General features: G+C 38.9%; 1 protein-coding gene across 1 annotated transcript; it reads left to right on the forward strand.

The window, feature by feature from the left end:
- Nucleotides 1-3,797: 3,797 nt before the first annotated feature.
- On the forward strand, nucleotides 3,798-5,108 carry SLC10A5 (solute carrier family 10 member 5; the record flags this gene model as incomplete). Its single annotated transcript, XM_080694754.1, has 1 exon — nucleotides 3,798-5,108. One exon carries the CDS (start codon nucleotides 3,798-3,800, stop codon nucleotides 5,106-5,108), a length of 1,311 nt encoding a protein of 436 aa, XP_080550880.1.
- Between the last annotated feature and the right edge of the window lie 9,731 nt (nucleotides 5,109-14,839).

A 14,839-nucleotide genomic window follows, 5' to 3' on the forward strand; every position in this document is an offset into this window, starting at 1 on the left:
ATGAATATATTACAAATGAGAAGAAGATGGGCTACACTTAATTTCATTACAGTCTCTCCATGTATGTCAAAGCAAAACACAAGTCAAAAGTAACTACATTTTACTAACAAATTGAACTTAATGCCCCTGACTGGTGTTTTACATCTATGCATAACAAGGTACTACTATATATAAGGAATATAAATTATTTCTATTTTTCTTTGTTCCTTTCTATGCTAATTATCATGAACATGTACAGTAACTCTAAGTTTAATTAAAGGAATAAGCTCAAGATGTTATTTTATCTTATATTTTATATTATTTTTATGTGAGCATTGAAAATAACTTTAAGCTTTTACCAGATACTTATAAGTGCATTCATAACATAATTATTTGAATACCTACTAAATATAAGGGTTAGTTTTCATTAGTCATGGATAGATACAAGTTGCAAATAAGTAAATGGTAAAGCTATGCAGTCTATGTAAATAAGCTAGAAATAATCCTCAAAATAAAACCATCTCCTAGAAAGTTTTAATACAAAACAATACCTTAGTATGTATCACAATTATATGGACATGGAAGGTGATCAACACCTACCATTTTTCAATGCCAGAAAAACAATAATTATTAAGAAGAAGGGAAGTATGGCTATCAGGTATTAATTTAAATCTAGGGAGAATGACAAGTGGCCCCATTAGTGATCAGACAGGAGATGAAGCTGCATGGAAGAAGGATGTGTTTCAGTAGGCATACTGATGGTAAATTGGGTCATGTCTCCAATACTGGAGCCAGCTACTGTGGAGGATGCACAAGTACCAGCATCCTTGATACTAAAGACTAGTGGCTCCAGCATGAGCAGTCTGCAGTTTCCTAAAGAGAGCTTCTAATTCCCTATTTCCTATATACACTGAAATCAGAAAACTTGGGTTTTCTTTTAGGGTTTTCATCTACATAATAACTTCATCCCACTCTAGTGCCTTTCCACATGCTTATGGAGAAATTATAAATAGAAAATCCACAAAGAAAAAAGGGGTTTTAAATTTAGAAGTAGGTAAAATAAACTATAATATAAATGAGATTCAGTTTAATAGGGCAGCAAATTTATGTGAATGGTAGATTATCAGACTTATAGATTTATCAGGTTTTATTTCCCACAGTTTTCAGATAAAGAGAAGGCTGGGGACAACCTGAAAGGGGAAAAAGGTTATAAATAAAGCCATTTGAGAAGCTGGGTGTAGTGATGCACACCTGTAATTCAAGTACTTGGAAGGCTGAGACAGGAGGATCACAGATTCATAGCCAGCCTCAGCAACTTAGGCCCTCCACAACTCAGTAAGACCCTGTTTCAAAATAAAAAATAAAATAGGGCTAGGGGAAATAACTCAGAGGTAGAATGCCCCTGGGTTCAATCCCTAGTACCTCCAAGAGAAAAAAACAAAAACCATATTTCACATTTCACATCTTGGCCCTGGGCAAACAAAATTGTGTATTAAGGTATTTAGGAGATTTGTTAATATACATCATGTGAATTAGAGAATTCCCCTCTTCAATCACTAAGTCAAACATGAGGAGGAAGGGGGAGAAAATGGGGCGAAAATAGGGTAATGGGTAATTGGGTAATGTGTGCACATATGCCTCCACCATCTTGTACCCCAATAAGATGTATCGCAACAACCCAGGCGTGGTGGCGTATGCTTGTAATCCCAGCATTCGGGAGGCTGAGACCGGAGGATTGCGGTTTATGGACAGCCTCGGATACTTAAGTGAGGTCCTCTGCAACTCAGTGAGACCCGGTTTCAAAATAAAGAATAAAAAATAGGACAGGGGGTGTAGCTCAGAGGTCGAATGCCCCCAGGTTCCATCCCCAGACCTGTAAAAAAAAAAAAAAAAAAAAAAAAGTATGACAACAATGCACCAATGAGATTTTTTTAAAAATAAAAGATATTGGGAAGAGATCCGGACATGGTGGCTCATGCTTGTAATCCCAGCATTTGGGAGGTTGAGAGAAGAGGATTGCAGTTCTTGGACAGACTCAGCTACTTAGTGAGGCCCTTTGCAACTCAGTGAGACCCTGTTTCAAAATAAAGAATAAAAAAAATGGGGGCTAGGGTTGTAGCTCAGAGGTAGAATGCCCCTGAGTTCCATCCCCAGTACCACACACACACAATATTTGGAAGATTGCAGGTTTGAGGCCAGCCTCAGCAATTTGAAGGAAAACCCCAGCAACTTAGTAAGACCCTGTTTCAAAAGAACAAATAAAAAAAGACTGGGAGTGTAGCTCACATGTAGAATGAACCTGTATTCAATTCCCAGTACCCACTCCCCCTATACACACAAAGAGATTTGATCAGGTAACTGTAAAAATAGGTTTGTTTTATGTTTGTTTTATTATCACTTTTGAGTAAGGAAGTTCCCTGGGAATTTAGCTAAAGTACTACTGAAGCATATTAGTTCCATTTCCTGTTTTCACCACTGGTACAATATATCATTTTTTTCAGCGTCTTGCAAGGAAATAAAATATATGCTATCTAAAACTACTACATTTGAAAGATTTCCGTATATAATTAATACAATTTTTGAAACTTGTCAAAATGTCAGATAAAAATGGCTTTGGCAGTTTTAGGAGCAAAAGTGATCAAAAATAATAAAAACTTTTCATAACATTAATGAATTGCATAATGATTACATGAAACATCTTCTGAAATGGTCACATGTTAAAGTCTAGGTTTGCAGACTTAATATTAGGTGGTTGTAGTGTTGGGGTTTTGTTCTTTTGTTTTATTTTTTGCCTGCTTAGAATCAGAACTGCCTCCCCTTGTTTAGAAATTACACAATTGTGTGAGACAGTGGGTTGAAGTCCAAAGGGCCTGATAATTTTCCTTATTTCTGGCATTTGAGGCACAGTTTATGAACTAAGTTGGGTCAGTTGATGTGTGACTATGGAATAAGTGTTGAAGCAGTGAGACATTAGAATTAACATCTGTGACTTTACATTGCCCTGTGTTTCAGGTTCCAAGTGGCTTGGAGCAGCAGCCCCTTAGCCAAACTATATCTTTGGCCATGGTACTAGCCATCTACTTTCTCTATGTTCGCAAGTTATCTGGTAACCATCCAGGAAATATTCCTACTTAGTGACACCAAAAATAATTTCAACTTTTGCCTGATAACAGTCACTCCTGAGCTGTAGGAAAACTGTTAGCAGCTTAAGGATGCTGCCAAGACCTGCGTGTGGGTTTCTTAAGGGTGACAGCCACCCAGCCATCCCCATGAGAGAAAAGACCATAACTGGCCGAGGTATAACCAGCTCCTAGCTCAGTGCCCCAGCAAGGAGATATTCAGCAAATACTTATTTCATTTTGATTTAACTGAATAACTGGCCTCCAGACCTCGATATCTGTTTTGGATTTGTTTTATCTTGACTGCTTTTAGTGTAAAATTTTCTTAACATAGAAGAAAAGAACTAAAAAATTGTGATAATCATAATAATCAAGATTTAAACTTCAGTAAATAGGGAGCTATTTTTTCATTAGCAGAAATAAGGAAGTCAGGAAGAAAGAGATTAGGTTTCTGTCTGTGGTAAATTGAACCTGTTAAACACCATATTTTATAAGTTGTATTAAGGACAAGTTAAACAGGTTGTGTCTCACTAAATAGCTTTATATTATTCTGCAAAGTACAACAGTCCCTCCTACTGGACTTTGATCCAGCATAAACAACTTGCCTAACTCAAACATAATCAGTGAACACCAGTACAAAGAATGATTTTTCATTTTTTAAAAACAGTTTGGCGCATATGATTTATTTAAGCCTTCAAGATGGTTAGAAAGTGTTTTATGATCCTGCTTTTGTTGTCTATGGCTCTGGGAGAAGCAAGGAAGTCATTTCTCAGCTTTGTGAACATAGAAAAAACCGAAATACTATTTTTCACAAAGACCGAAGAAACCATCATTGTAAGGTCAAGTTACAAAGATAAACAGCCTAACTTCAGCTACCTCTTGGTGCAATTAGAAGACCCTAAAATGCTACAAGTGGTGAATGTGACCAAGACCTCATTGGATGCTACAAACTTTGCCATAAAACTAAGGATAGATCAAGAAGGGGAGACAAATTTGACCATTCAACTCTGGAATTCTGAAGGTAGGCAAAAAACACTCATTGAAGAAATAAAGAATGTCAGAGTCAAAGTGTGCAGACGAACAAAAGGCAGTCTTCTCCAGGCATCCATGCATGTTGATAGGACTATCCTGATGCTTATTTTGCCGATGATACTGCTAAACAAGTGTGCCTTTGGTTGCAAGATCGAATTACAGGTGCTTCGAACAGTATGGAAGAGACCTTTGCCAATATTTCTTGGGACAGTTACACAGTTTTTTCTTATGCCCTTTTGTGGTTTTCTTTTGTCTCAGATTTTGGCCTTGCCCGAGGCACAAGCTTTTGGGTTTGTAATGACCTGCACTTGCCCGGGAGGGGGTGGGGGTTATCTCTTTGCTCTGCTTCTAGAAGGGGATGTCACTTTGGCCATTGTGATGACTTGCACATCTACACTATTGGCCCTGATAATGATGCCTGTCAATTCCTATGTATATAGTAAGATATTGGGGTTGTCTGGTATATTTCATATTCCTGTTTTTAAAATTGTGTCAACACTTCTTTTCATACTTATACCAATATCAGCCGGAATATTCATCAAGTGTAGAACACCTGAAAAAGCAAAGTTTCTAGAGAGAATAATTCGACCTATGAGTTTTATTTTAATGTTTGTAGGGATTTATATGACTTTCAGAATGGGATCGATGTTCCTGAAAACAGCTAGCCTAGAGGTGCTTCTTTTGGGTCTCTTAGTGCCTACTCTGGGTTTGTCGTTTGGGTATTCCTTTTCTAAAGTCTGTATGCTGTCTCTTCCTGTTTGTAAAACTGTTGCTATTGAAAGTGGGGTATTAAATAGTTTCTTAGCCCTTGCCATTATTCAGCTCTCTTTTTCACACTCCAAGGCTGACTTAGCATCTCTGGCTCCTTTTACAGTAGCCATGTGTTCTGGATGTGAAATGTTACTGATTCTTCTGGTTTACAAGGCTAAGAAAAGATGTACCCTTATCAAAGAAGATAAAAAAAATTTTCTAGTTTAAAAATGAAAACATTACTCATTCCTACTCTGCATAAAGTACTATGAGAGATTCAAATAATATATTTTAAAAATGCCTGTTCTCAAACTAATTATAATCTGGTTAAAAATTTGACGTGGAGGAAGAATATATATGTATATGTATATATATGAATATATACACACATTGTTGTTATTATTATTATTATTATTATTATTATTATTATTATTATTATTATTTTGGTGGTACTGGGGTTCCTGGAAGCCCTCCTACCTCTGGGCTACACTCCCAGATCTATTTTATATTTTTTTATTTTTGGAAACAGGGTCTCTTAAGCCAGCGCAGCTGGCTTCGAACCTGCGCGATCCTGTCTCCACCTCCCAAGCGCGGGGATTACAAGTGTGTGCCACCACGCCCAACTACACATTATTTTTTTAACATGCTAAGTGACAATGAGTGGTACAAGAGTTCAAAGAAAGAGACAACTTTTCCACTGCATTGGTTTGGAAATGTTTTATAAAGAAGAATGTAAATAGGATAATTTTAATAATATTTTAAATGAAAAGAGGCAATAGAAAATTTTTCATAAATATGACATACCCTAATTATTTAAAGAAAGGATGTCCACACGGTAGACATCTAGCAAATGCTCCTTCAGTGAATGAATACATAACTTTCTATCTGGGGTTCTCACTGGCTCATCAGAATCAACATATCTTAAACTAAATGTATAATCTCTGCTTTCATAGCCACATTCTTCTGCCTCCCACCAGAGTCATTATATTTGACCCCGAAATACAGGGCCATCTCTTCTCCCTCTTCTTTACTTATTTTTTTTAATAGTCAGCCTAGTTACTACAAAATTTTTCCTATGATATCCTATCATCAGTCTCCTCTTTCACTCCCAGTACATTCACTTGTTTGAAGTCACTACCCTACATTACTCTTCCCTAAACTGTCCCACACTGACTTTTGTCTCTCCACTCTCCAGCCACTTGTCAGATTGATCTTCCAAATATCTGACATTTTTTTGTGGGTGTGTGGTACTGAGGATTGAACCCAGGGGCATTCTACCTCTGAGATAACCAACCCGATTTTATTTATTTGCTTATTTTATTTTGAAAGAGGGTTTCACTCAGTTGCAGAGGAGGGCCTAATTTTCTGAGGTTGATCACAAACCTGCAATCCTCCTGCCTCAGCCTACCAAGTAATGGGATTGCCGATGTGTGTGCCACCATGCCCAACTTCAAATATCTAACACTGATCATACAATTTCCCTGCAGTCTGTATTCTTCAGTATGTAATTTACTACGCTTTACTCTCTGACCCTAATCTAGCTTTGCAGTTTATTCTTTCCTTCCATTTCTTTACACAAGCCTTTGCTTCAGTGAAGCACAGTGACATAGAATCTCCTGAATATGTCTTTGTGTGAGCCAGCCTGGCTTGTTTTAGAGCTATTTGTCTTCCTCTTCTGCTGTGAGACCTGGAGCATAAGAATTATATTTACTCATTTTGATATTTCCTGTATAGTACATTTTCTTTGTGCTTATTTAAAAAATTGAAGCACAGAGTAGGACAAAAATGAAGCATATTTAATTTGCTTTTAAATAAATCTTTTGCCCGATGTGGTGGCACACACTCGTAATTCCAGATTTCAGGTTCTGGGTCAGCCTCAGCAACTTAGCAATACCTTTCCCAAATAAAAGATAAAAAGGGCTGTGGGTATAGCTTGAAGGTAGAACTGGGTTTAAATATCAGTTCCAAAAAGAAAACTTACAAATTTTCAATGGAAGTTTCTGGTATCTACATTCACTCTATGTTCTTTTCCAAATAAAATGTGAAAATAAAGAATAGAAAAATATCACTTTTAAGGATCCTGCCTCCTCTGTTTGCTAGCCTTCTGGTTGTAGGCAAATTATTATTTTTTCTTTTTTAAAGTTTTTTATGTGGATCATTTTGAAAATAGCATACATTCACACAGTGCTTGATGTTCTCCCCAACCTGCTTCCCCTTTCCTTTCCTCCCAACAATGAGTGTGTCCAGGTTGACCATGCTACATTCACACTTATATACATATTAAAATGTCAAACTCAGACTTCTTCCTCTCCTACCATCCATTCTCACTTTGCTGAGGTTTCCCCTCCATTATCTGGAGTTCCTCTGGTATCCCTAATACTTCCTAGTTTGAGCATATTAGAGAAAACATAAGTTTCTTCTCTTTCTGTGCTTGGCTGATATCACTTAGCATAATGTCCTCCAGGTCTTTCCATCTTCTTGTGAATGACATGATTTTGTTCTTCCTTATAGCTGAGTAGAATTCCATTGTGTGTGTTTACTATAATTTTGCAATCCATTCATCTGTTGGTGGAGACCTAGGTTGGTTCCATATTTTGGCTATTACGAATTGTGCTGCTGTTAACATGGGTATGCATATGTTACTGTAGTTCTCTGATTTCAACCCCTTTGGCCAAATACCCAGGAGTGGTAAAGCCGGATCATATTGTGGATCCATTTCCAGTTTTCTAAGGATTCTCCACACTGATCTCCATAGCGACTGAACTACTTTCCACTCCCACCAACAGTGTAAAAGAGTTCCTCTTTCCCCACATCCTCGCCAGCATTGGTTGTTATTTGATTTCTTTATGCTTGACACGCTGATTGGGGTTAGATGGAATCTCAGTGTAGTTTTGTATCTTCCTGATGGCTAATGATGTTGAACATTTTTCCATGTATCTATTGGCCATTTGTATCTCTTCGTTTGTGAAGTGTTTATTCAATTCAGTTGCCCATTTCTTGATGGGGTTATTTGTTTTGCTAGTGTGGATTCTTTTGTGCTCTTTGTATATTCTAGATATTAGCCCTTTATCAGAGTGGTGGCTAGTAAAGATCTCCCATTCTGTAGGCTTTCTCTTTAGGTTCTTGATGGTTTCCTTTGATGAACAGAAACTTGTTAGTTTGTTGCCATCTCACTTGTTAATTCTTGCTTTAATTTCCTGCACATTGGAGATCTTGATAAAGTTACTGCCTATTGTAGGCAAATTATTTAATTCCCAGTTTCCTCATCTAAAGGATGTGGTTGATAATGTTCACTGCAACAGATTGGCATGGAAATTAATGAGGTCATACATGCAATGTGCTTGGAAGAGTGCCTGCACAGTGGAAGCACACAGTGTCTACTACAATTATTATTTCATTCAAGTTTAAACTTTTGACCCTGATCTGCTGCTCATTTGAAATGATCAATTCAGTAATCATGTGTGGGGCTTAAATTTGATATTTTCCTATCAGCATTATTTACCACCTTGTCCAGAGTATTAGGAATTTTTGTGTTTTTTTTCTAGCTCATAAGACAACCAATATTCTTTTTCTTATGTCATCAAATCCAGTGTATGAATATCAAGATTTATAATTACCCTGTGGCATGAGGGTGGGTGGCTATTTCAATCTATAAAACTAATAATAACTTTTATTATTATCCCAATATTAATATTAATAGATACTAATAATTTTCTATAAGGACTATTATACTCCTTTAAACTGAAATCTCCAACTAAGAGTTTAAAATAGCTGGGCGTGGTGGCGCACGCCTGTAATCCCAGTATTTGGGTGGCTGAGACCAGAGGATCACGGTTTTCGGACAGCCAGTTACTCAGGCCCTCCGTAAATTAGTGAGACCCTGTTTTGAAATAAGAATAAAAAATAGGGCAGGGGGTGTAGCTTGGAGGTCAAATGCCCCTGGGTTCCACCCCCAGACCTGCAAAAAAAAAAAGAAAGAAAGAAAAAGAAAAAAAAAAACAAGAGAAAGAAAAAGAAAGAAAAGAGAGATAAAATACCTTGAGAAATCAACTTTTAGAGGACTTTCCAGAGTTATTCATTGATCCATGTGGCAGAAGATGGGCATGGTAATGCACTGCACACCCATAATCTTAGTACTTAGGAAGCTGAGATAGAAGGATATCAGGTTTGAGGCTAGCCTCAGCACCTTAGCAAGACCTACAGCAACTTAGCGAAGCCTTCTTTCAAAATAAAAAATAAAATACCGTTGGCTGTGCAGCTTAAAGGTATTATGCTCCTGGGTTCAATCCCCAGTACTGCCCCCCAAAAGATTATAATAGAGACCACATTAACCTAAGTACCCTCAGAATGACAGACCACCATAAACCAAATGGATGTCACCCTTCCATATTTTCCAATACCCAGCTCTTCTCAATTTTTCTTTAAAAGAAGAGCTGAGAACCCCAAAACATGTTTCTTACTTTGGAGATGGCATGCATTCCCTCTTGGTTGTATATTTCTGCTTTCCTAAACATGTCTCTGCCTCTACTGACATGTGCTGAAACTCTTCTCTTACCTCTGTCAATCATCCCACTGGTTCTGAGTCTCCCTTCTCTCTGAGTTCCTCCTCTCCCTAGGATCTTTTGGGGACCCTCTTTCAGAGATGCTTCTCCTATAACAGGCCCAAGAAACTCTCCTACCTTAGCCGTCAGAGTAGCTGGGGACACCGCCATGCACTGTGGTACCTAGTTCAAAGTTTGATTCTTTTAAGATTAAAGGCCACTACTAAAGAATATTAATTAAGAAAGTATTGGTGTGTGGAACCTGAAATTGTTTTAGTGAAAGGAGTTGTCATTTTTCAAGGAAGTTGGACCAAGAAACTAAACAGAACTAGAAAAATGCCCATAATTTCTAGGGAAGGATTCCCAGTTGCAGGACATTTAGGCACTTAACTGTCTATGCAGAAGTATGACCAGGCCACTGGCTGGCTTGACAAAAGTCATCCTTCTCCAGAATCCCCTTGTTTAAACTCAGCTATCTGGGGGAGTGTCAGGGGTATTTGATCTTGCCTTTCTTCTATTTTGAGGCTTTACATAATTAAACCTCTCTCAAGAACAGAAGTCAGTTGGCAGTCAAGATATCAAAGACCTCCAAGAGGGAACTCACCATTAGGGAAAGATGGAGTCATGATGACTTGGGTGCCATGTCAGGTAGCAAATTTTGCCCTGGCACAGGTTCTAGCTGAGGCTGGGTCCTGTCACTTCTCTTCCTCTCACCAACTGTCTTGGCAAAGCAGATGTTCTTTGGAATTGGAAACACTGGCTTTAGATGTGATGGTCACTTTAAAAAACGGTCCCTTTGGGAACCCAAGAAGAATGAATCATTGTTAAATCAAAATTTTGACATTAAGAGATCTCTGAAAGGAAAATATTTATTAAGCATTATAGTTACTAATCAGAAAGAAAAGACCGGTTTGAGGACAAGTTCCTTGAACCACTAGCAGCAAGGCTAGGTAGCTGTTGGGGAAAAAAAGCCAAAGTATTTTTTTATGAAAATTTGAGAAAACAAAAGCATAGATTTCTTATTGAAAGTTCATTGGCTTTAGGTAAGAGGATAAGATACTGTAACACATGCAAAGTTTGGGAATAGGGTAATGTTTAAGGGGAAGTACTTGTTGTTTGATTGGTTGGATTGTAAGCAGAATGTGATATCGCCTTAAAGTTAGACTGTAAGAGTTTCAGCATGTGAAAAACCCTTTAGGAACATGGAACGGTTCTTATTTGCTTGTTTTCACATCTCAGAGCTTTTCTCTTATGTACTGAGATACCTGCAGCAATTGGAACTACTTTCTAAGTACCCAGTAACAATCTTTTGGGCTGTGTGGGGCCAGTTTGCAATAATACCATAATGAAATCTGAACATGAGACTCCCCTGTGCACTGGCAGATTCATCATTTCTTTTTCAGGAGGCTTTTGAAAACAGAATGGCCTCTTTAGATTAAAAAAAAAAAAAAAGAACTGAGTTATCAGAGAACAACTGTAAATGTCAGCTGAGATCTCTAGAAAAAGAAAAGACTTCCTGCTCTCCTGACATAGGAAGCTTAAAATAACTTGAAAGAGTAAGATATTTGATCTTTTATTTTAAATTTCTTTCACTGGTTTTATGGAGATGGTCAGAGGGACCATTTTCACTTAGGAAACGTTTAAAGATGACTCTGACAACATTTCTACAAATGCCTGGAAGATTTTTCTTGGTTACAAATCAACACATGTCACATATGTTTTGCAAGATTTTGATTTTAATATGATTGACAGTGAAGAACAACAACAACAACAAAAGAACTAGTTTCTAAAGGTGTTTTCTTGAATCAAGGAACCAAAACTGTCATTTGATACAAATAGAGGTATTCCAATGAGATTCTTAAGAAATCATTCTTCAAAAGAAGGAAGACTAGGTTCTAGCTATTTGTGAGGCTAGAGAATTGGATTCACAGTTCACATCATTCATCTTTGAGACGTGTTTCACATTAGCAATAACATCCTTTGATTAAACTAAGGGAAACATTCACAAGTAAGGAGCCATTCCTTGGCCCCATGGTGGCTAGGACGGCTTCTATCTGTGCAACATTTTTTTTTTTTTGCATTACAATAATGTATTTACCACGATGCCAAACCTGTTAATTCATTAAAGAAAACGTATGAAGGACCACAGACTAACTCTTAACTTCATGTAAACACAACCTTTTTGTGCTGTATATATTTCCTGAATGTGGACTTTGGATTCTTCGTTTGCTGTGTGACAAATCATTTAACCCCTCTAAGCTTTGGTTTTCCTCATCTGTACGATGAAGGAATCATGAAACGGTTGCAACGTTGAAGTTAAATAGTGCAGAATATTCAACTACAGGAAGCATGGTAAGTCTTCAGTTGGATTTTGTAATCAGTTGGTTTTCGTAATCAGTTACCAAAAAAAGAAATCTGCTGTAAGTTTAGCAAATTATAGCTGCACTAGCTCCAATTTATGTTTTGTCAAATAGTAGTATGGAGTAAATGACAGAAGGCATACATAAGGGGAAATGAGAAAACGTGCACGAATGAAAGACGAAAAGAAGAGATGAGTAAAATAAAGAGAAGGGATTTCAGAAAGAAAGCGCAAGCAGGAGAAGTTAAAAGAACCAGAACCAACAAAGAGGCCAGCCTGGCACTAGGCTAGCAACACGGGGCGGGGCTGCGAGAGCGGGGAGGGACTGTGGCGCTGATGGGCGTGGCTACGGATAGCTACGCCCCGAGTCTATGGAGGCGGAACTTCCTGTCCCGGGCCGCCCCTCAACTTCCGGAAGTGTTGAACAGCGGAGGAGCTCTAGAGCTGCGGAGCCGGGAGAGCTACCTACCTTCCGAGGTGAGCCCGGGTCGTCCCCTCCCTCCGGCCGCCCTCTGGCGGGTTCGCGGCGCCGGGAGCTTGCGCGGCCCCGGGCGGCCCTTGTCGGCCAGTGTCCGCCGGTGTCGGCCGGTGCCCAGCGCCCGGGGCGGAGGCCTTGGACCGAGCGCCCCCTGCGCCCCCGGGGTCGCGGAGACAACCTCAGCTGTTCGAGTGCGTCCAGGCGGACCGAACCCTCCAGGCAGTTAATGTACAGTAATTGCCCCGTTTGCATTTTTACAGACTCCAGAGGAGCCTGGAGAGACCTGACACCTTCCCAGGGTCACAGTGAAAGCGATGGCGCTGGGCCCTGGCCGGAGCTGCCCACCGTCGGGCGCCGGGAGCCGGGGAGACCCGCCCGGACTGAAACAGTTAGGGACGTTTCAGGTTCTTACGACTTTAGGAAAATGACTCCTAAACCCGGACCTTTGAGACCAAGAGCCCTCTGAAATAAAATGATCTATTGAGCCATTTATAGCTGCTAATCAGAAAATGGATCAGGACCTAGGACATTTCCCTAAACTACCAGCTGCAAGGCTAGGTAGCAGTTGGATAAACGTTCTTGAGACCTAGAGCCAATAGAATTTTTTAGGATTTAAAATCGTCTTGTTTTGGATTCACACACCCTCCCAAACTTTTATCTATTCTCCTCTCTGGCCCTTGTACTTTGGGACATCTCAGAATTTCTCTTATCAGTTCCTGTTCATTAAGAAATATAGTCATACTGGTTGAGGAGCGGTAGCATGCATATGCATGGCTAAAATAAAAGATATCCTCGAGTGCCTTAAAAGTGATGTACAGAGATTTATGGGTTCTTCGAGCCCGAGTCTCTAGGAATGTCATTCAGACTCAGAACTTAATTACTGACTGAGCTCAATGCCTATATATATATATATATATATATATATATATATATATATATATATTCAGCCAGCTAATTGTCATTACCTTTCGATTTCACAAACCACTTCCACCCCACTAATTAAACTATTGATCTTTCTGTCTCCTACCCAACTCCTGAACATGATTCTTTTCAGTAGGTGTCAACATTATCCATTCAGTTGCCAAAATGGGAAATTTGGACATTGTTCAACTCTTCCTTTTTTGTTTGTGGACCTAGGGATTGAACCCAGGTGCATTCTACCTCCAAGCTACATCCCCAGCTCTATTTTTTATTTATTTTGAAACAGGGTCTTGCTAGGTTGACCTGTAATCCTCCGGTTTCAGCCTCCCAAATACTGAGATTACAGACTAGGCCACCACGCCCCACCTTCAACTCTTGCTTATACCCCATGTTTAAACTGTTTTCAAGTCCCTCCAGTTTAATCCCACAAAGCAGATATCTCTTATTTCTCAATATTTCTCTGCCTACAGCCCCTCCCCCCAGGTTTAACACCATTGGATCACCTCTGGACTACCAGATCCAGAATGTAAATTCTTAACCTGTCCACCTACAACTCACCTCTTGCTCCTTTCTTCACCCTCCAATCCATTTTCTTCATAATTTGTTCACAATGAAGTGATTCCTCATGATTCTTAAAATCATGTCTCTAATGCCCTGTAAGAGATGATCCCTCCCGTTTCCCACGGACTTATCCCTATTTCCCTTGATCTCTGAGCTGTCATGCTTGGGCCTTTCAGTTACTCTCATGTGTCAAGCAATTCTATTAAACCTACTCACTTATCTTTCACATTTTAGTTTAATCATATGCTCAGGGAAACCTTATCCGATGTCCAAATCCAGTCATACTCCTGTTGTATGCTTCTCATTGCATTTCTCCTACTCAGCCTTTATTTTATTTATGATTTTTTATTTAGTCTAATTTTTTTTTAACTAATATCTGGCTACTCACTAGAAAGTAAATGGGAATGTGACCTGGTTTTCCTCACCATTGTGCGGTATACAGCATGTAAAAGGTATTCAGCAAATATCAACTGAATGATTAAACAAACTTCTGGGAGGAGAAACACTAGAAGAGACAGTAGCTTTTGAAATAGGCCTTGAAGAGCTGGTAGGTGTAAAATTAGTGCCCTCAGGAAGTGGAGTGGGAGTGGCTTGAGTAAAGGATCTAGAGAGAGGAAACACACACAGCCCAAGAAAGCTACTTCTGTTGAGGTGAGAAGCAAAGAATTGGAGGGAATTCGCACAGGATGGGAATAAAGTTTGGAAAGTATTTTTGAAGAGTTCTAAGCAGTTACATAACTCAAAAAGTGTCCTACTTTTAAAAAATTTTATGCTAATATAAGGAAGAAAAAGCAACAGAAACTCACTGTATCTGTCCTTTGCTCTCTCTTGCTCTCAGGACCTCTTTCTTATGTATCTATTTATATTTTGGTACTAGGTATTTAACCCAGGGGCAGGCTTCCTCTGAGCTATACTTCCAGCCCTGTTTATTTTTTATTTTTTATTTTGAAACGTGTGTGCCATCATTCCTGGCTACCTCTCCTTTAATGTAAACAGTCTGATTGGGATTTCTGAGTAGTCTTCAAGATGAAACTCTCTCAATTATTCTCAATTATAGAGGAGACAAAACATATATATATTTTACTAAAGAGTGCCACAT

The sequence above is a fragment of the Muscardinus avellanarius genome, assembly GCF_963383645.1.
Source record: "Muscardinus avellanarius genome assembly, chromosome: 4".
Lineage (NCBI taxonomy): Eukaryota > Metazoa > Chordata > Mammalia > Rodentia > Gliridae > Muscardinus > Muscardinus avellanarius.